Source organism: Prunus dulcis, chromosome 2, assembly GCF_902201215.1.
Source record: "Prunus dulcis chromosome 2, ALMONDv2, whole genome shotgun sequence".
Classification (NCBI taxonomy): Eukaryota; Viridiplantae; Streptophyta; class Magnoliopsida; order Rosales; family Rosaceae; genus Prunus; species Prunus dulcis.
Window position 1 is genome coordinate 23,969,375 of NC_047651.1, and position 19,988 is coordinate 23,989,362.

Here is a 19,988-nt window from a genome sequence, read left to right on the forward strand (position 1 = left end):
ACAAAAAAGCCGGCCCAAAGCCTAAGCCCACGTGTCAAAGTGGCCTAAGCCATAAAATTTTTTAAATGCAAAAAAAGAGTATAGCCGAACGGCTATACTATTTTCTTAAAATTCAAATAAATAGTATAGCCGTGCGGCTATACTGCTATATATATAAAAAGGCGTGGCCAAGGCCTAAGCCCACGTGTCAAAGAATCCTAAGCCCACGTGCCAAAGAGGCCTAACCCATACTATTTTTTAAATTCAAAAAAGGAGTAGAGCCCAACGGCTATACTATGTTTTTTAAAATTCAAATAAATAGTATAGCCGTGCGGCTATACTACTATATGTATCTAAAAAGGCATGGCCAAGGCCTAAGCCCACGTGTCAAAGAATCCTAAGCCCACGTGCCAAAGAGGCCTAAGCCATACTATTTTTTAAATGCAAAAAAAGGAGTATAGCCCAACGGCTATACTATGTTGTTTAAAATTCAAATGAATAGTATAGCCGTGCGGCTATACTATTATATATATACAAAAAGGCCGGCCCAAAGCCTAAGCCCACGTGTCAAAGTGGCCTAAGCCATATAATTTTTTAAATGCAAAAAAAGAGTATAGCCGAACGGCTATACTATTTTCTTAAAATTCAAATAAATAGTATAGCCGTGCGGCTATACTACTATAGATATAAAAAGGCATGGCCAAGGCCTAAGCCCACGTGTCAAAGAATCCTAAGCCCCTAAGCCCTACAATTTTTTAAATGCAAAAAAAGAGTATAGCCGAACGGCTATACTATTTTCTTAAAATTCAAATAAATAGTATAGCCGGGCGGCTATACTACTATATATACATGTGAGTGTATTCTTATTGTATTGGTTGTTATCGTTGTGAAGGAAGCCTAGCCCTTTACGTATATCCATATATAGCTTAGATGAATATACACAAACCCAAAAAAAAACAGAGAAAACTGAAAGTTGCCTTAATTTGTCTGACTTTTCTAACAGAAAACAGAGAACACATACACACCCAAAAAAAAAAAAGGGTTTTCTCTTCTATATATACATGTAAGAAGTGTTTTCTTCATCATCCCCATGAGTTTTATGGCTTTCCTTTCCACTTCATTACGTCCGATAGCAATAAGTTTAGCAGTAATTTTAGCTATACTTATGATCTCCGTTACCTCCCATAGCAACAGTAATTTTAGCTATACTTATGATCTCCGTTACCTCCCATAGCAATAAGGTTTTCCAATGCTTTTGATGTAGTAAATGAGATGACCTTGTATCGTTGCGTTGATTTCTCCTGGAAGATTAAAAAGTTGTTAAACATTGGATCAGAAGCCATGCTAAGGAAGAGTATAAAAGTGGCAGATGAGTTTGTTTATAACTTAATCAAAAGCAAGACTGAAACAGTTGCAAATTCAGGAGATGATCTACATGTGAGTTATCTTTTGGCTTCCAGTCCATATCTGTTTTGTTCTAGATTGATTGAATTACTAATTATTATTATCATTAATGCAACTGAATGAGTGGCACTGGCAGTTGAAGAGAAGAGACATTCTTTCGAGGCTTTTGGAATCAGGACAGACTGATCCAAAGTACCTCAGAGACATTATTTTCAGTCTGTTTGTTGCCGGAAAAGACACAGCGGCTAGCACTCTTACATGGTTTATTTATATGGTCTGCAAGCATCCTGATATCCAAGGAAAGATTGCACAGGAAGTTAGAAAGGCAACAAATCTGAAAGATAATTCAAGCATTGATGAGCTTGCAGACAACCTTACCGAAGAAACCCTTAGCAAAATGCAATATCTAGTTGCAGCTTTGACTGAGACAAGCAGGCTCTACCCTGCAGTTCCATTGGTAATTTTAAGCATCTGAATGCAATTTTAATTGCAAGAGCTGGCTTAATTTTTTGAATTTGGATCCTTTATTTATTATTACTTATTAATGAACAAATTAAGTTTGTGTGATGTGATGGTGTCATAGAATGCGAAGGTTTGTTCATCTGATGATACTTGGCCAGATGGATTTAGTGTCAAAAAAGGGGATAGCATGGGCAGGATGAAATTTATATGGGGTGATGTGATGATATCATCACTGACACATATTACACAAACTTTGTTTTTTATTTTGTTTTGTTTTGGTTTGGTGGAGCGAACATAACACCGAAATCATTGTAATTCTGAAGAAATTTGATTTATGGTTTACACAGGCAGGTCCAAGGATTTGTGTGGGGAAGGACTTTGCTTATAGAGAGATGATGATCTTTTGTGCTGTGCTTCTAGGCAGCTACATATTCAAGCTGAGGGATGAGAACAAAGAGGCCGAACTACAGGACCAAGTTCACCCACCATATTGATGGGGGCCTCTCCAAGATTTGGGCATGCAATGCAAGACCTTAATTAGATATTTGCCTTAAACTTGCACTACTTTCTATATACTTATTGTTAATTATCAAAAGAAAAGAAGCAGCCTAGTCTTTTACGTATTTGATCACACAATTCTAATCCCTGTTTATCTCCCGAGTATGATAGAAACTCAAATGTAAGAAATTTTGGGATTGAATTCAAAATGTGGTGGGTGTGCTAATCAAAACCTTAGGTGCATTTACAAATCCCTAAAATATTCTCTCATACATATACGTGTAAGTAATTCTCTCTTACGTGATGAACCTATAATGTTAAACCAATGTTGAAAGATGTTTCAAGTTCGAATGCCTTATTTCTCGTCCATAAAAAACAAACAAACAAACAAAGCTATTTAATTAGTGAGAGAAAGAATGGAATTTCTCAGTCACAAATATTATTATAGGAGTTCATTTCTTAAGATGATGAGAATGCCCCTCTTTAATATCATTGTTGGATATAAAGAAAGTCCAAATAAGTAGCTAGAAATGTGGCCTATTCTTATATTAAGCTCTAAATTGATACAAGGATGTAATTGGTATTTATGTCCAGATGTTTAAAGACTGATGCATCATTGAAACAAACATTTTTATAACAAATTTAGAATACACTAGATGCGAAAAAATTGCCAAACTAAGGACCAGCACTGCACGACGTGTAGACCAGTAGCATGCAGTGGTAAATCATACATCAGAAAACCCTCCTATTTCAATTTTCAGCAGAGAATCTGGAGTTGTTTGGTTATGCAGATGCAGATTTAGGAGGATGTGTGGATTCTCTAAAGTCCACTTCTGGTTATGTATTTCTTTTTGGAGGAGGAGCTATCTCGTGGAAAAGTGTGAAGCAAACACACACTGCAACCTCCACTATGCAGTCTGAATACATTGCATGTTATGAAGCTGCAAGTCAAGCTATCTGGCTTAAGAACCTTATCACAAGTTTGAGGGTTGTTGACTCAATTGAAAGACCAGTTCAGATTTGGAATGATAATAGTGCTGCAGTGTTCTTCACCAAAAGCAACAAAAGATCATCAGGCACTAAACATTTGAAGTTTAAATATCTATCAGTTAGAGAAAATATCAGAGATGGCCTTGTGAAGCTTGATCATATTGGTACACATTTCATGATCGCTGATCCGTTAACTAAGGGTCTGCCAAATGGTGTTTTTCATGGACGTGTAAGAAGCATGGGATTGGTGTCCAGTTTTGATAGGGAGGACTAGTGGGAGTCTGTTGCAGAATCTTTTTTCTTTTTTTTTTTTCATTTTGGTAGCTTGCATTTTGTTATTTGAGAACCTTGATTGAGTTTCACTTAAAGTGCAGTTTTCTTATTATTTGATTCTGTGTTTAATTTGTTTAAACAAGTGATTTCAGTTGGTATCAAGTGTACACAAGCTAGCTTCAATAACTACACTAGATACTTACTCACGAAAGAGTTATTTTGGAAAGGGAGATCTTGTAATCTCTTAAAGAATGGACTGCAGATGGTAATGATATATAAAGCATTTTAAAGAAAAGTCATGTTCATCTTGTGTTCTAATCTTGACGGAAGCTTTATGTGGCTGTGCAGATAGGTATATGTGGTTATAAAGGTCCTGGATGTTTTATATTCAAGGCACCTTGATGATCCAATGCTTGTTTTCATAGTTGACCAAGAGCTTGTTTAGGAATACAGTTTAATCGATTTCCATGGCCATAAAGTAGTCAAAACATGGTTTTGTTGATTATTGACCAAGTGGGAGAATGTAAGATTTTTATGTTTTAAATCTCACTCAAGTGGTCTACTAATCAACATAGAGTTCCAAACCAACGTGGAGACTAGGAATTAGGACTTGTAAGTCTTGGAGAGAAGTGTTTCAGTTCAAGTCCAATTGCTAAGGTTCCTAATTTATAGTGGATTAGAACTCCTAATATGCAATAAGGAGAGGTTGAGGACTCCTTGATGGGCAAGGAGTCCCGACTGATGCATATAAATACATAGTCCCTGCTCATATCGCATCACCCACTCAAAAGAGCTCATACCCCATCTGTGACAGAGTATACAGAAAGCGATATTGAGGAGTTGTGCTGTGTGTCAAGTTACTCTTTCAATCATTCCAATGGCTACAGAACAAGGTAGTGTTCTCTTATATGCAATCTATTTGGCTTACAAGTTCTATATGATATGAGTTCTCCATGGCCATGAATTCTCTTTGAATTCAATCCTAAAGGGTGCTTGATTTGATGATCCTATCAAAAAGCATGGATTCAGGAAGTGGATACAGAATCCTGAAGCCGCTTCTCGATCGAGGATTCAAAGTAATAGCATTAACACCAGACCTGTCCTTTCTAGTCAAGAACACCCCAGGTGAAACTTGGCTTCAAGAATTATGACTAGTCTCAGACAACTGTGTCATTTGACCTGATATGTATAATTCTTAAGGAAATTTTTGTGCCATAAGATGGTGAAGGTGAAGCCTATATGCTTAGGCATTTGACTCACCTAGTCACATCACATGTAGCAAAACCCACTATCTCTCTAGGAGAGTTCATAGTTCCATTATTACAGAGAGGGTCGCGGGTGTGGGCGAGGGGTCGTCGCGGCCTGGTGGTGGTGATCGACTCGTGAGAGAGAAAGAAGCAACAACGTGAGGTTTTTAAAGTCAGAGAAAAAAAAAATACCCGCCCAGGCGCCCAGACACGCCTAGATCCGCCTAGGCCGATTTTTCGAATCTGAAGCAAAAGAAAAGAATTCATAGCTATTTGAATGTCCCAGCTTGAAGCAGATTCTTGTCTCGTCCCATACCATCAGTTTTTGGATTGAAAAATCTTACATCTTTGCAAGCATCAACACTTGAAAGATACTCTAGCCTCCCTAACTAGACCAGTAACAAAGGTCCAAGCTTTACCTGCACACAGGTTGCCTGGATGGTCCCTGATTAACAAAAAAATAACGGTGATTTGAGCATAACCCGCCATCACCATAAAAGCATCCAACTTCAAGCTCAATCCCAGAAACTAAAAACTATTGAAGTGCAAAAATTGAATCCCCATGCTACCTTCATTTAAAGAACAGGAGAGAGCAAGAAACGGGGGTACAAATTTGCATTTTATGTGTCTGAAATGGTTAATGGGTAGTAGCTGCCGAGATTGAGAACAAGACAGTGGAAGAGAGGATCCAAAGTGGCAAACGAAATGCGAGCTTGAGATAAACCGTGTTGGTTTGACAGCGAAAGTGTTTTAGAGACCGTTTGGTGGGCTTTCGGCTTGTATTATTAACTCCAAAGGCCCAAAACGATGGGCTTCATTCACAAGCCTCAAGCCCAAAAGATTTGCATATACCTTTTTCACCCAACAGAAAAAATATAAATTATAAATTATAAAGGGCAGTTTGTAATTTAAAGGGAGACTTTGAAAAAAACCAAAGGAGAGAGAAAATTTTTAAAAGAAGCCAAAATGGACAAAATTGCTCTTATTTATTTTTTGATTTCCTAAGGAATTCTTTACATTTGTATGTCTTTGGTTTGAAAGTAAAGAGGTTTTTCTGTCTTTTTTGAAAAAGCTTTGGCTTTTTTTAAAAGTGAAAGTTTTTTTTATGGACAAAACCTAAATTTACTTAATTTAAAATGGTTCTCTAAAATTCTTAATGTTCTCAGAAAATCCAACGAATGCTAATAAAAATTAGATATTTTATTTTATTTTATTATTTATAGCTTTCAACTAACAAAGTCAAGAAATTCTTACATGTAACAAGATATTTAATCACTGTTCTAATCAACGCAGTTTAGCCTAGTGATTGCAAGACTAGAAAGGAGTGGAAGGTCACTGGATTATAACCTTACAACATTGCCTCTTAAGGCATTCTATCCATTGGACTGGATTAGGATACACAGGATCTTCAGGAAGCCCGAGAGGGAATCGGAGTCAAGAGCGGTGGAAATCACACTAAATGAGCTAAATGCAAGGGAGACTTAAGCTGTGCACCTATGGAACAAATTAAGTAGACAGTTGGCCATTGAAGAGGGAAGCGTCATGGCGAGATTGATCTCAGAGAACTGTGTCATTTGCCAGGACCTATATGCTTCTTAAAGAAAACTTATATGCTGTAATATGGTGAAGGAGAAGCTACTTCAAGCAAAGTGACTCATCTGTGGCAAAGCCTCTGCAGAACTCAGAGAAGAAAAGGAGCTCTTTGTTCAGAAGTGAAATTAAATTGGTAGTTTAATGCTTGAATAAGTCCCAAGTCTAGGTAAGTTTTTGTTTAATGCATTGCCAAGCATTTTTTATTTTCTGTCTTTTTGGTTTGAGATATTCTGTTTCTCTAGTTTCAAATGTAAAAAGATCACGACTTATATATATATATATAGTTTTTGATATTCTCAAAAGCATGGTAAATCTGTCAATGAGTATTTCTGTTTCGATGAGTGTTCAAATTTAGTAGAAAAGCTCCTCTGCATTTAGAGCCGGTGCAGTTTCCTGCATTTTAAAGAGAAACAAACCAACCAATCAATCCCATTGCTTTAATCACTTCACTTCAGCACAAACTTTTTGCACAAAAACTTTCTGATGCCATCAAGTCCTTTTTCTAGTGATCCATTTCCGGATCCACAAAATAACACATAAATTGTGAAACTAGATACAACATACATATATAGACTCATTATAGAAGAGGAATCAATTACATAGATGACTGATAAACTCGATGGATGGCCAACAAATTTACATTAGCGAGAGTGAATGCTATAGTATGTCTGTATGACCGTGAGAACGAAAAGGGCCACAGCAGCAACGGATGATATGATACTCCATGGACTAGAGAAGTACGTGCAGTAAAGGAAGTTTATATGTCTCCTAAATCGCACCCTGGTCGTTATCTTGTGTTTACTCCAAGGCAACCAAGACTTACAGTATGCATTCACTTGGTCACACAACTTACCAAAACAGAAGTCCTTCACAACAACCATGTCCAATATAGTTTTGAATTCAGTGAAATATTCTTGGTCTCCAACACTACTGTGATTTAATAGATTTATGATCCCTCTTTCCCTTAGTAGTTTTATATCCCGTGTGGAACTAATGAGACTCTTCATGAGGATCAAATACGACGTAATATGATGCGTACTTCTAAGGCTGCATTGCTCAAAAGCGAGCAGGTTCCTAAAGAGTGAATCTGATGTCAAGTGAATGTCCACTGGTGGAATTCTGATTATTCCCTTGATTATGTTTAACAAATGGTCCTCCGACAACCCTTTTTCAAACTCAATCCCAGCCCTTAAAAGGTTTGAAGCACTAAAATCGAATCCCCATGTTTTAATATTGGTTGCAGCTGCTTGTTCAGGCCTAGGAATCCCTGAAGTTAGATGTATTGTAGAAACATGTTGAATGTGAGAAGTCAATTCAACAGACTGAGATTGAGATATGACCAGGTCGGATCTCTGTAGCACTGCGTTTCAGTTGGTGATTTGTTGTTATGGAATCTAAATTTGGGAGGTAAAATTTGTGCAAAAGATGAAGCAAATGATGGTTTTTGTGTCAGGCTCTTCTTTTGTTGACTTTTGGTTCATTTCAAAGAACTTAAGAGCAAGGCTAGTGACAGATTTTGGTGTACCCTTAAGATGAGACTTCATAGCATCGTACAAACTTTTGAGAATAAAGAAGGGGATCTGGTTTTCAAGTAATATCAGATCATGGCGAAGAGCTGCAATCATCCAAGCACTATTGAATATCGGATCAGATTCGTCTTCTAACTTCATATTTAAGTGTTGATCATACCTGAGGAAAAGTTCCAATATAAAGCAACCATCTAGTAACATGATTTCTGCTAGCACATTCTTATCAATGTGGTCTATCTTTTCGGAATAGCATCCATGAACCTTTTCATCTAAATCATAAATAGCATTTGTACACACTTCTAAACATTGGAGGGATTGTGGATGAACTTCTATTCGTGCATAAAAATATTGCATGTAATGCCATTTATGATGTCTCATAGCTACAAGGGCATGGTTGCCTAGATGGAAGGGTCCAATTGAGACAATACGAGAGTTGTATGCTTCATCCTTGACTTTTCGAAGGTTTTTTGGGACTTTATAAATGTTCCAAGTTTTCTGACCCTGTTGCCACTTTCTGGTGAAGTTTTTTGGTAATCTCCTGCTTCCATTCTTTCTTATCAGTTGCTTCTGCTTCCTACCATGATTTTATAGAACAGCAATGAAACACAACATTATAAATGACACATGCATGACTCAAAAAAGTTACAAAAAAAAAATTGCAATATTGATGGAACAACTGCATCTGAAACTCAAATCTACATCTTACCAGTTGTAGGACGTCCTCATTACTCCTCTCAGCAGATTTTCCTTTGCCGTTCAGCTTCCAGTGTGAGCTTCCTGAGGGACGAAATATTGCCTTTTATAGCCCTATTATGATAAAATATAGTTATTGTTTTCCGAGAACTTCAAGTTCTCAAACAGACCAAGTCAATCATCAAGTTTTGAACTTTTGCTAAATTTATTAGTTAGAAATATTGAACCTTTCTATAATGGAAATGTTGTGTGTAAAAGTTTGTCAATTTATTATATTAGGCTCTTAGGCTCAACCATCCTAATGTCTCTGTCCTTAGAAGTTGACTTCAGTCCTCAATCAGCTTTGACATCTTAATCTCAGAAGAAAACTAAACATATGTAGTAGTTTGTGTAGTTTTCTTTGTATTTGTTTGTATCTGAACCCAACCAAAAGAGAAAAAACGTAACAGATGCATTTTTATACTGTAATGTGCACCCCCATCTTCGCACTATGAAATTGCAAAACCAGAAACTCCAACAAGTGAAAAAGAACTATATTTCAATGTCAACGGAAAATACTTACTGATAGACTTTACTCTTATATGGCCATATGTTTTCTGAAAGTTGAGAACATCTCATTCAATCGTACTTCCCTCCTCCTGCCCTACCAAATCATTTTTTCTTTCCTTTTTGGAGAACTCCTAGTTCTCAACATACCAAGTCGACAGTTAGGTTTGTATTTTCTTTGCCAGATTATAGCTTGTTGTGTGTTAAAATAGTCAATTTATTTTATTAAGCAAACAAATGTGAAATATGGGGTTCTCTTCTCTTTTACTTTAAATTATAATCTTTGCTCTCTGTGCTTGCTGCTTTTGATGGTGCTTAAGATTTAAAACATGGGCTTCCTTTATTTCCAGAGTCTGATAGAAACTCAAATGCAAGTCTTGGGAAAACAATCTTACCCATTTACACTGATTCGAAGAATGCAAAAACATGGGAGATGATGAGCCTGTCTCTCCTTTTCTTCTCTCCCATTTCTCTTTTGGGGTTCTTACATATACAGCTAGGACCTAACTACGCCACCGCCACATTTTCGAGTCATAATTAAACCTTATATAAATCACTATGTTTGTAAGACCATCTATAATGGGCTACCGTAAAAATGCAACTCCAACCACGCTCCCTATCCACCTCCTAAAATAGGGAGTCCTCTACGAGCTCCTAAATCCGAGGAGAGAGAAATGACTCCTAATGACTTCCTACAATTTAATGATGCTTTATTTAATGAGTATTTCAAACCTTTATTTAATGTTAACTATTTTTTATTTTATTTTTTAACAAAGATGGTCCAATCAAAAAAAGAGTTATAGTATTTATGACTCTCCAAATTAGGGAGTATGGTTGGAGTTGGAATTTTTTAGAGAGCTCCTAAAATAGCTTTCTTATATTCTTAGCCAAATTTTAGCTAACAAAATAGAGAGCATCATTATGGATGCTCTAAGGTCGTGATCAAAGTACGTATAAATTATCCGTAAGATCGCCACAAAGAAAAACATTACTATTTGGAATTCCCAAGGACAAAAGTGGTGGCCAAGGGAGGCCTTGCATTATGAATGTATGATTGAATAGCGGTCAATTAGTTGGTTTGCTTGTTGGTTGGCAGTCATTTAAGACATGAATTTTGGGACAGTGGAGAAAACACACACACAAAAGGAAAAAGGGGTAGCTTCAATTGAGGACACCATTTTAGATTCCACTACACATTATTTTTCAATGATCCAAACCACTTAATTTTTAGAGGACAAAAGTGGTGGCCAAAGGAGGCCTTGCATTATGAATGCATGATTGAATAGCGGTCAATTAGTTGGTCTGCTTGTTGGTTGGCAGTCACTTAAGACATGAATTTTGAGACAGTGGAGAAACCACACACACAAAAGTTAAAAAAGGTAGCTTCAATTGAGGAGACCATTGTAGGGCTCACTACACATTATTTTTCAATGATCCGAACAACTTAATTTTTAGATATTCCCAAGGACAAAAGTGGTGGCCAAAGGAGGCCTTGCATTATGAATGTTTGATTGAATAGCAGTCAATTAGTTGGTTTCCTTGTTGGTTGGCAGTCACTTAAGACATGAATTTTGGGACAGTGGAGAAACCACACACACACACACACACACACAAAAGGAAAAAAAGGTAGCTTCAATTGAGGACACCATTGTAGGGCCCACTACACATTATTTTTTAATGATCCGAACTGCTTAATTTTTAGACATTCCCTCAACATCATATCTGTAAAAAAATCACTTGAATCCGATACTAATTGACCACTCAATTAGATGGTTGTTATTTTAATCTTTTCTTGAAGCACTATGTTTGTCCATTTTTTTGATTAAATGCCTTAATGATTTTCAATTTTCAATTTTTTTTTTTTCAAGGATGATCTAGGAATGAAGACTTGAAAAATAGACGTTTAGATCGTTGAAAAAAAAAATGAAGAAACCCAAAAAATGATGGTGGTAGAGATCCAACACTAAAACGCATGTGGAGATTTGACGGTAAGACGCATTCGTTTGTGATAAGCAGAGGAAAATCATAACAAAACGAAAAGAAATAGGGGAAACATTATGTCTCTGAAAATAGGGGAAGAGAGGAGGGGAGAGGGGAGAGCAAGAACAGTGGCTTCCTCCACCCCCCAACCCCCCCCCCCCCCTCTTCTCCTCTTTTCAAAGTGAAAACAACCCCCCCTTCTCCTCTTTTCAAAGTGAAAACAACCCCCCCTTCTCCTCTTTTCAAAGTGAAAACAACTCTATAGTGTTTTTTGAGAGAAGAGGCTAGGGTTTTCAGTAGCCTAATTGCATGGCGGAACTACCCTATAAGCTACAGTGGGCTGTAGCCCAGGGAGCTCTTTAGGGGTTTTAAAAAAACCTATATATCAAATAGTCCAAAATGTAATAACTTATTAAAGTTCAAAAAGATTTTAATTCTTTATGAATTTAGTTGCAGGGTAGCAATAAAAATAAAATAATGTTGGTGAACATATTTTCATTTTGATAATATGTGTTTTTCGGTTGCATTTAATATGTATTTGTTTTATGTTAAAGCTTAGTCATTAGAGCTATGAATTAACATGGTTTATATAATTTAATGTATCTATTTTTAGAAAGAGTACATAAATGTAAGTGCAAAAAAATTATTATTATATTTTTAAGCTAATAACTTAAAAAATTCATGGTTCTGCCCTAACCAAAATGGAAGAGTTAAATTCTAGTCATTTAGCTTAGGACCACCCATGTAACTATGTGAGCTTTATATATATATATATATATATATATATACACACACACACAAGCGATATTAGAGAAGGGGGATTTTCTTACATACACACTGTTAAGGTACCATAAGAGTTCGAACTTGAGACTATAGGTCTCCAAGTCATGTGTGCGTTCCTTGAATTGCTTGGATGTGTATATAATTTTGTCCTTGTAATAACAAAAGAGTAAGATGTGCTAATAATTTGCTCTCTTTTTTCTTCTTTTTAAATTAATGGGGAGGAAAGATTTAAACTTAGATCTTTTATAACATTGAAAATAGAAATACTACTAAGTTAAGAGTTAGTTGGAATACCTAACTCATTTACACCGTTAATTGGTAACAGTTCAATTAAAGGCAGGATCCGACGTCATAGACCCTTAAAAATTCAAAAGAGCGAGTGTCATTCATTCAATCCCAGCAGTACTAAGGTTTAGGTTTCTATAGGAGGATCACTGTTCACTTCCATTGGGCCCAATCTGTGATCGATGAGACCTACACAGACCACATGTGTTGAATAGAGAAGCCCATGTCATTATTTTGGGTTGGGTTGGGTGGCCTTGGCCCAACTGCAGTTGCCATTTGGGGCGTATGTTAGTTCAAAACCAAGACAATTTAGTCCATTCACATCCAATTCAATATAAATTGAATTGGATGATGTTTTGATAATGGAAAAATAAAATAATAAACATTTATCCTTGGTTAATACTATAATAATAAAAAATTATTTTGATTATATAATACATTAAACATAACTTCATTAAATGACTTAAAATATTCATAACTTTTTCAATCAAGTCCGCCAAATCATCAAAACTAATTGAAATTGGATTTGACTGGATGTTCCTATTGTCGTGCCTGGACAGTTGATTTGCAAGAATAAATATCGAAGAAATTAATTGTTGCTAATTTATCAAGACTACATATCTGTAAACGAAAAAAAAAAAACTATTTTTTGCTTTCTGTGCTTGCTGTAAGAAAAATTGGATTATGTTAAAGTCAGATGACAAATCATAAATTTTGAAAAATTAAGGTAACATTTCTCTTAAATTTTTCTTTAAGGTGACAAATTAAAACTGAGGTATAAGTTCAGGTGACATATCTACAAGAATTCCTTCTCATAATCGATCATCCAATCCAATCATGTCAGCATATCCAATCAAATCTGCCAAATCATCAAAACTGATTGAAATTGAATTGGCCTGTCGGTCGATTTGAGCGGATTGAATTGCATCTTATACACCCCTAGTTGCAATACTGCCAAAGCAGCAAAGAAGCAATCTCTGCAGAGAGCCCCATGCCGATACAGCTGACGGCTGAAGTAGCCGACCGATTCTCAGTCACTGAAGCTGAGCTGCTGCAAAGTAAAAGCTGAGAAGGAAGCTGTTCACGCTACAAATAAACATCTTCAATGAGCATGGCCCAGTTCGTATTGTCGTGCCTGGACAGCTGAACTGCAAGAATAAATATCGAAGAAATTAATTGTTGCTAATTTATCAAGAATACATATCCGCAAAGAAAAAAGAAACTATTTTTTTTGCTTTCTGTGCTTGCTGCTTTTAATGTTGGTTAAGATTTTAAACATGGGTTTCCTTCAAAAAGTTGTATATGTAAATCGCAAATGCAAGTCTTAGGAAAACAATCTTACATATTTACACTGGCTCTGGCTCGAAGAATGCAAGAACCAGCCACTATGTCTCCCATTCTTCTCTGCCACTTCTCGTTTTGGGTTCTTACAGCCACGCCACCGACATATTTCGAATCATAAAGATTATGAACCACTACGTCGGTAACTGTAAGGTCGTGTCAGAGCAGAAATTGACGATCGTCATAAAGAAAAACTTGGAATATCTGATTGTGGTCCGCTTTAAAACTCTATCCAAATGTCAGTTGGAGATGTTGAAATCTAAAATTTGTTGTCGGTCACATCAGACATGAATTTTGTACATAATGATACTACAAGTGTTTCTTTTCTTCATCATCCCCAGGCCTTGAATTCTGCCTTGTGAGTGTGTATATATGATAATATAAGGTTTCTCTTTTTCATCAGTCCCTCCCAGCCATGAGTTCTGTCATGGATTTCCTTTCCACTCCCATAGCAATAAGTTTGACAGTAATTTTAGCTCTACTTGTGATCAGATCCCATACCAGAAGATTGGGTACTGAGAACAAAAAGAGATACCATCCTGTTGTGACAACCTTCTTAAACGTCCTGATCAACTTCTCTAGGCTACACGATTACATGACTGAGTTAGCATTCAAAAACAAAACTTATCGGGTGCTTAACTTGTTCCAAAATTATGTTTTCACCACAGACCCTGCAAATGTGGAATACTTCCTCAAAACCAACTTTTCAAACTATGGCAGGGTATGTATATATATCAGACTTTAGGGAGAAGTTCATGTTATTAGAAAATTTCTAATTATTATTATTATTTTCTTTTTATGCTTTCGTCACGCATTTGAAGAGAGGTCAACTACTGGGGGGGAGACTTTAATTAGAGTATCTATCAACTGTTCTTCAGTAACTACTAGCCCAGGACATGCATATTTCCTACCTTATCCTCTATATCTAAGATATATTTTATATACTAAAACTAGTGAAATATATTGTTACGTTTCTATAGAAGCAAATCAACATGCCAAAGATTTCAAATCCTGACCTGCTGCAGGGGTTGTACCTCTACACCATTATGTCAGATTGTCTGGGTGATGGGATCTTCGCCGTGGACGGCGCAAAATGGGTACATCAAAGGAAGGTAGCAAGCAATGAATTATTAACCAAATCCGTGAGAGACTTCAGCGGTGCAGTTTTCAAAACCAATGGTCTGAAACTTGCTCGGATAATTTCTGAAGCTGCAACCTCCGGCCAAGTGATAGAGATCCAAGTAAGCTTGCCTCAATTCTTCAATAATAACATATATAGCATTGTTATTTGATCTCTTTTTCAGATATTTTAATCTTGATGTTTTGTTTGTTTTTTGGAAGGATTTGTTTATGAAAGCAGCCTTAGATTCAATCGTCAAGGTTCTCCTTGGTATCGAAGTAGACACCATGCATGGGACAAATAAAGAAGCTATCCGGTTTTCCAATGCTTTTGATGTAGCAAATGAGATGACCTTGTATCGTTGCGTTGATTTCTCCTGGAAGATTAAAAAGTTGTTAAACATTGGATCAGAAGCCATGCTAAGGAAGAGTATAAAAGTGGCAGATGAGTTTGTTTATAACTTAATCAAAAGCAAGACTGAAACAGTTGCAAATTCAGGAGATGATCTACATGTGAGTTATCTTTTGGCTTCCAGTCCATATCTGTTTTGTTCTAGATTGATTGAATTACTAATTATTATTATCATTAATGCAACTGAATGAGTGGCACTGGCAGTTGAAGAGAAGAGACATTCTTTCGAGGCTTTTGGAATCAGGACAGACTGATCCAAAGTACCTCAGAGACATTATTTTCAGTCTGTTTGTTGCCGGAAAAGACACAGCGGCTAGCACTCTTACATGGTTTATTTATATGGTCTGCAAGCATCCTGATATCCAAGAAAAGATTGCACAGGAAGTTAGAGAGGCAACAAATCTGAAAGATAATTCAAGCATTGATGAGCTTGCAGACAACCTTACTGAAGAAACCCTTAGCAAAATGCAATATCTGGTTGCAGCTTTGACTGAGACAAGCAGGCTCTACCCTGCAGTTCCATTGGTAATTTTAAGCATCTGAATGCAATTTTAATTGCAAGAGCTGGCTTAATTTTTTTGAATTTGGATTTATTAATGAACAAATTAAGTTTGTGTGATGTGATGGTGTCATAGAATGCGAAGGTTTGTTCATCTGATGATACTTGGCCAGATGGATTTAGTGTCAAAAAAGGGGATATTGTGGGATACCACGCTTATAGCATGGGCAGGATGAAATTTATATGGGGTGATTATGCAGAAGAATTTCGGCCAGAGAGATGGCTCGACGAAAATGGCCTTGTCCAGCAAGAAAGCTCTTTCAAACTCATCGCCTTCAGTGTAAGGAAAAAAATGTTACTGACACATATTACACTATTTTTATTTTTATTTTTATTTTTTTGATTTGATGGGGCAAACAGAACACCGAAATCATTGTAATTCTGAAGAAATTTGATTATGGTTTACACAGGCGGGTCCAAGGATTTGTGTGGGGAAGGAGTTTGCTTATAGACAGATGATGATCTTCTCTGCTGTGCTTCTAGGCAGCTACATATTGAAGCTTAGGGATGAGAACAAAGTGGCCAACTACAGGACCAAGTTTACCCACCATATTGATGGGGGCCTTTATGTGCAAGCCTCTCCAAGATTTGCGAATGCAAGCCCTTAATTAACTTCCACTATTGCTCTTAATGATCGCACTAAAAGAAGCAGCGTTCTATTGTAATCATTATTGTTTTCCATTGGACCATTGCTTCACAACCTTATCACTATGAATAATTGGTCTTCAATAAAAATAATTATCTTCTCTTATGTTGTCAATCAATGATATATTTATTTCTTCTCTTCCATCCCAGTGATTTTATACACTTCATTTTCACCCTTGACTGAGAGTTATCTTATTTGCTTAACAGTCTCTACATCTTATTAACAGCTCGCCACAAGTAAGGTCCAGCAACAACAACCTGAAAATTCAAAAGATCGAGTGTCATTCACTCCCAATCGTACCTTAGCTTAGGGTTTGTTCTATAGTGATAAGGCCCTTAAATAAGGCCTTATTTTTTAACCGTTGAATTAAACTAACCAATGTGATCCAACAGCTAGCCAATTTTGATCGAACAACGGCTAACCAATTTGATCCAATAGTTAAGAAATAAGGCCTTAATTTTTATTTTATTTTTTTCAATGAAAAGGCCTCATCTAAGGACCTTAAGGCCCTCACTATAGAATTCTACTCTACTAAACTTCGGGCTTGGAGGATCGCCGTTTGCGTGCCTTGGGCCCAATCTTGTGATCCACTAGCCGTACACGTGTGTTGAATAGAGAAGCCCATGTCTCTGTTTTGGGTTGGGTGGCCTTGGGCCAACCAGGGCTGGAATACAATCTTTGATTTCTGCCTTGGGCCTTAAGATATTAAATTTTTAAAAATCTTTGCTTTATGTGATTGCTTCTTTCCATAGTTGTTAAGATTATACATCCCAGTGAACACTCACCACCAACCATAGTCCATTGCTTCACTTTCCAATGTGAAATTGACATTGTTTCCTTTCCATTTCCAAAGTGGGTTTCTTTCTTTAATGTTGCAAAAAGTGCTTTATTTTTGTCAGTCTTGTAGGGCAGAAAACAAGGAATTTCAAACAGAGCTGGGCACGGGCAAAGATAGATAAATCAGTGCTGTTTTTATTGTCTTTTTCTTCTTTCTGGGATAGAAAACAAGGTATTTCAAACAGAAAAAGCAGAGCATGGGCATCAAAAAATTGCTTTAACAAAAAAATTAATAGAGCACGAGATCAGTGCTCTCTTTATTTTATTTCATCTCTTTTTATTGAGGTCGCTGCCCATTTGGATTTGGGTGCCAAAAGGGATCAAAATGCAAACCAATGGAAGAAATTAAAGGCAATCCCTTTGATTCTTCAATTCTAATTTTTACAATTTTTCCATGGATCACTCCCTCTTCAAGTCTGTGAAGCCTCTTGTACCCCACTGTGGTTCCATTTGCTACTCTTTTACCATCCACATAAATGTCATGCCTTTTGATCCTCTGACCAAGCCCAATTGCCTCTTGAATCCTGATCACATTGAATCTCAGCCCTCCATCTGTGCCTGTACCTCTGATTTCAATCCAATGGCCCTCTTTGTCATCATCCCTTGGAGCCCAGTATGTCCACAAATGGTCACTGTCTAGCACATTTTCAGGTCCAAAGCCTCCTCCTTTGCCTCCTCTTTGGCTACTAACTTTGACAGAACACTTCTCTGCTAAATTGGTAGAAAATATTGTATCAATTGCCCTTCTAAATTCTCTCAGTCTTTGAACATCTACTTCTGATATAAGCCCGGTTGAGTTAGGAGGCACATTGAGTAGCAGCAAACAATTTCGTCCCACTGAGTTGTAGTAAATTTCAAGTAGCTGGCTTAGCCTCTTAGGTGTTTGTGATTTATGCCAAAACCATCCTTGTCGGATCGAAACGTCGCACTCTGCTGGCAACCAATCTGTCCCTTTTGGATCGCCATTGTTGAGATAACTGCATTCAATTACAAGATATCGATTAGATGGTGGTTAAGATGTCATTTTCCTACATTAAGCTAAATCAGCCACAGCTGTCAATTAATCATTACCAAAATGACGGAAAATTAGCATGGTTTAATTAATTATATACAGAAAAAGTACCTTGAATTTGATTAACAAAGAGAAGAAAAATGAACTTGCTTGAACTAGAAAAACAAGAACTGAAGTTTGGCTTGCACACAGACACAGTACAAACCAGATATAGCAGATTCCCCCCGAGGCACAGAAAAAATGAAAATGGTACTTACTCTTCAATGCTTGCATTTCCGATTGATAGAGAGGTCCGGTTAATGGTGGACCAACATGTACTCCCAGCAAAGCCTTTCTCATTTCCAACCCATCTAACATCCGGACCCGCATCAGAAAATATGTTAATGGAGCTCTGCAACTCCTTCACCATGGAGAACCAATCTGTAAAATAATAGGACATGTTTGGTGCATTCTTACCCTTACTTCCATCAAACCAAATTTCTCTCACACTCCCATATCTATCAAGAAAAAGAAAATTATCAATAAGCACTCTCAACTTTAATTACTAAAGTTAATTATTTTGGCATTAACTTTTGATTGTCTCTGGCTCTTACCTATTGAGTAGCTCTTGCAATTGAGCTAAGTAGTATTGGTTGTATGCAATCTCATGCCCATATCTCTGATCATGCCTGTCCCAAGGTGAGAGATAGAGCCCAACATCAACCCCAAGGGGCTTGGCTGCATTGACAAGCTCCTGCACAACATCCCCATGACCATTTTTCCATGGACTTTTTTCCACAGAGTGGTCAGTGTACTTAGAAGGCCACAAGCAAAACCCATCATGGTGTTTTGCAGTAAGTATGACTAATGATATGCCTGCATCTGCTGCTGTGCTCAGCCATTGGTTTGCATTGAGCCCAACTGGATTGAAGATTGCTGGGTTTTCATGGCCTGTGCCCCACTCAGAGTCTGTGAATGTGTTCACTCCAAAATGGAGGAACATGATGAGCTCCCTTTGTTGCCATTTCAGCTGGGCATATGAGGGAAGGGGCAGAATTGGCAACGGTGGTGTTGGCACCAGCTCAAGCCTGGAGAAGGTGAAAGTGCATAGTTGAAAGAGTGTGACTGTGGACAAAAAGCACCATAGTTTAGGCATAATGCCCTTTGGTTCTTTAAGTTCTATTCTTAGTTATGTATTTAATGCGAGAAACAGTATTATATAGGAATGTGGAATTACAGTAATGTAAAGCTTAAGCATTTCTTTTATGGATTGCTGATGAGTCAGCGATTGTTTAGGTAGGGTTTTGAATTTCTTTTGATAATACCATTGTGGCCCTAAGCTGATAAGTTTCACCTGGATTATGATTCATGAATGATAGGATACTAAGGGTGTTTCAGTCTTTTTGCATTAGCAATTAATTGACTATATTAGGAGGTTAGTTAGTATTAGTTGGGATGTTGAATTGTATTGTGTTTGTTGAGTCTCTGTCCATTTGGGTTAAGGTCGAACGGGGTTCTATCAATGTATGTTATCAAATTTCTGTTTTAAGTCATTAGTTTTAATCCAATTTCAACTGGACTGGATTGAATATGCAATATCCAGCTTTTTTTTGGACGAAGAAGCTTTCATTGATAACAAAGGAGGAATACAAACTGTAACTGACACTGACCTGAATAGATAATAGAAACTCAGGGCTTGATATGCACTGATCTATGAACCTTTTAAACTGAATGTAATTGGATGGAGTGAAATTTCCAAGAAAATCAGGTACGAATTGATGAACAATCCTAAAAAAAGATGAGCAACCATGACAAGATCAA

At 37.0% G+C, this 19,988-nt stretch overlaps 3 protein-coding genes across 4 annotated transcripts in view; 2 read left to right on the forward strand and 1 right to left on the reverse strand.

Moving 5' to 3' along the window:
• LOC117617240 (cytochrome P450 704C1-like) overlaps positions 1–2,269 on the forward strand; it is a 19,980-nt gene extending 17,711 nt beyond the window's left edge. Inside the window, exons 4-6 of the mRNA XM_034346538.1 lie at positions 1,221–1,416; positions 1,520–1,840; positions 2,197–2,269. Of these exons, the coding sequence (XP_034202429.1) occupies positions 1,221–1,416; positions 1,520–1,840; positions 2,197–2,241 (562 nt within the window). The 3' untranslated portion in view covers positions 2,242–2,269. The remainder of the gene's footprint in view (positions 1–1,220; positions 1,417–1,519; positions 1,841–2,196) is intronic.
• An 11,119-nt stretch (positions 2,270–13,388) lies between these two features.
• Positions 13,389–16,444, forward strand: LOC117617239 (cytochrome P450 704C1-like). 2 transcript variants are annotated; one of them, XM_034346533.1, is made up of 6 exons: positions 13,389–14,324; positions 14,584–14,844; positions 14,945–15,235; positions 15,339–15,659; positions 15,770–15,973; positions 16,104–16,444. In XM_034346533.1, exons 1-6 carry the CDS (start codon positions 14,019–14,021, stop codon positions 16,299–16,301), a joined length of 1,581 nt encoding a protein of 526 aa, XP_034202424.1. In that variant the 5' UTR covers positions 13,389–14,018; the 3' UTR covers positions 16,302–16,444. The 2 variants fall into 2 exon arrangements, with proteins under 2 accessions (XP_034202424.1, XP_034202425.1); XM_034346534.1 differs by having other exon boundaries at positions 14,629–14,844.
• A 948-nt stretch (positions 16,445–17,392) lies between these two features.
• Positions 17,393–19,488, reverse strand: LOC117617242 (alpha-L-fucosidase 1-like). Its single transcript, XM_034346539.1, has 3 exons — positions 18,782–19,488; positions 18,446–18,685; positions 17,393–18,153 (listed from the first exon to the last, which is right to left on the reverse strand). Exons 1-3 carry the CDS (start codon positions 19,321–19,323, stop codon positions 17,454–17,456), a joined length of 1,482 nt encoding a protein of 493 aa, XP_034202430.1. The 5' UTR covers positions 19,324–19,488; the 3' UTR covers positions 17,393–17,453.
• Between the last annotated feature and the right edge of the window lie 500 nt (positions 19,489–19,988).

Bases quoted from the DNA above. Each gene is read 5' to 3' on its own strand.
- LOC117617239 (XM_034346533.1), top strand. From the start codon at position 14,019: ATGAGTTCTGTCATGGATTTCCTTTCCACTCCCATAGCAATAAGTTTG. The intron at 14,845-14,944 runs GTAAGCTTGCCT...GTTTTTTGGAAG, and splicing joins GCCAAGTGATAGAGATCCAA to GATTTGTTTATGAAAGCAGC. The intron at 15,974-16,103 runs GTAAGGAAAAAA...TGGTTTACACAG, and splicing joins TCAAACTCATCGCCTTCAGT to GCGGGTCCAAGGATTTGTGT.
- LOC117617242 (XM_034346539.1), bottom strand. From the start codon at position 19,323: ATGCCTAAACTATGGTGCTTTTTGTCCACAGTCACACTCTTTCAACTA. The intron at 18,686-18,781 runs GTAAGAGCCAGA...TTTTCTTGATAG, and splicing joins TTGCAAGAGCTACTCAATAG to ATATGGGAGTGTGAGAGAAA. The intron at 18,154-18,445 runs GTAAGTACCATT...AATTGAATGCAG, and splicing joins GGAAATGCAAGCATTGAAGA to TTATCTCAACAATGGCGATC.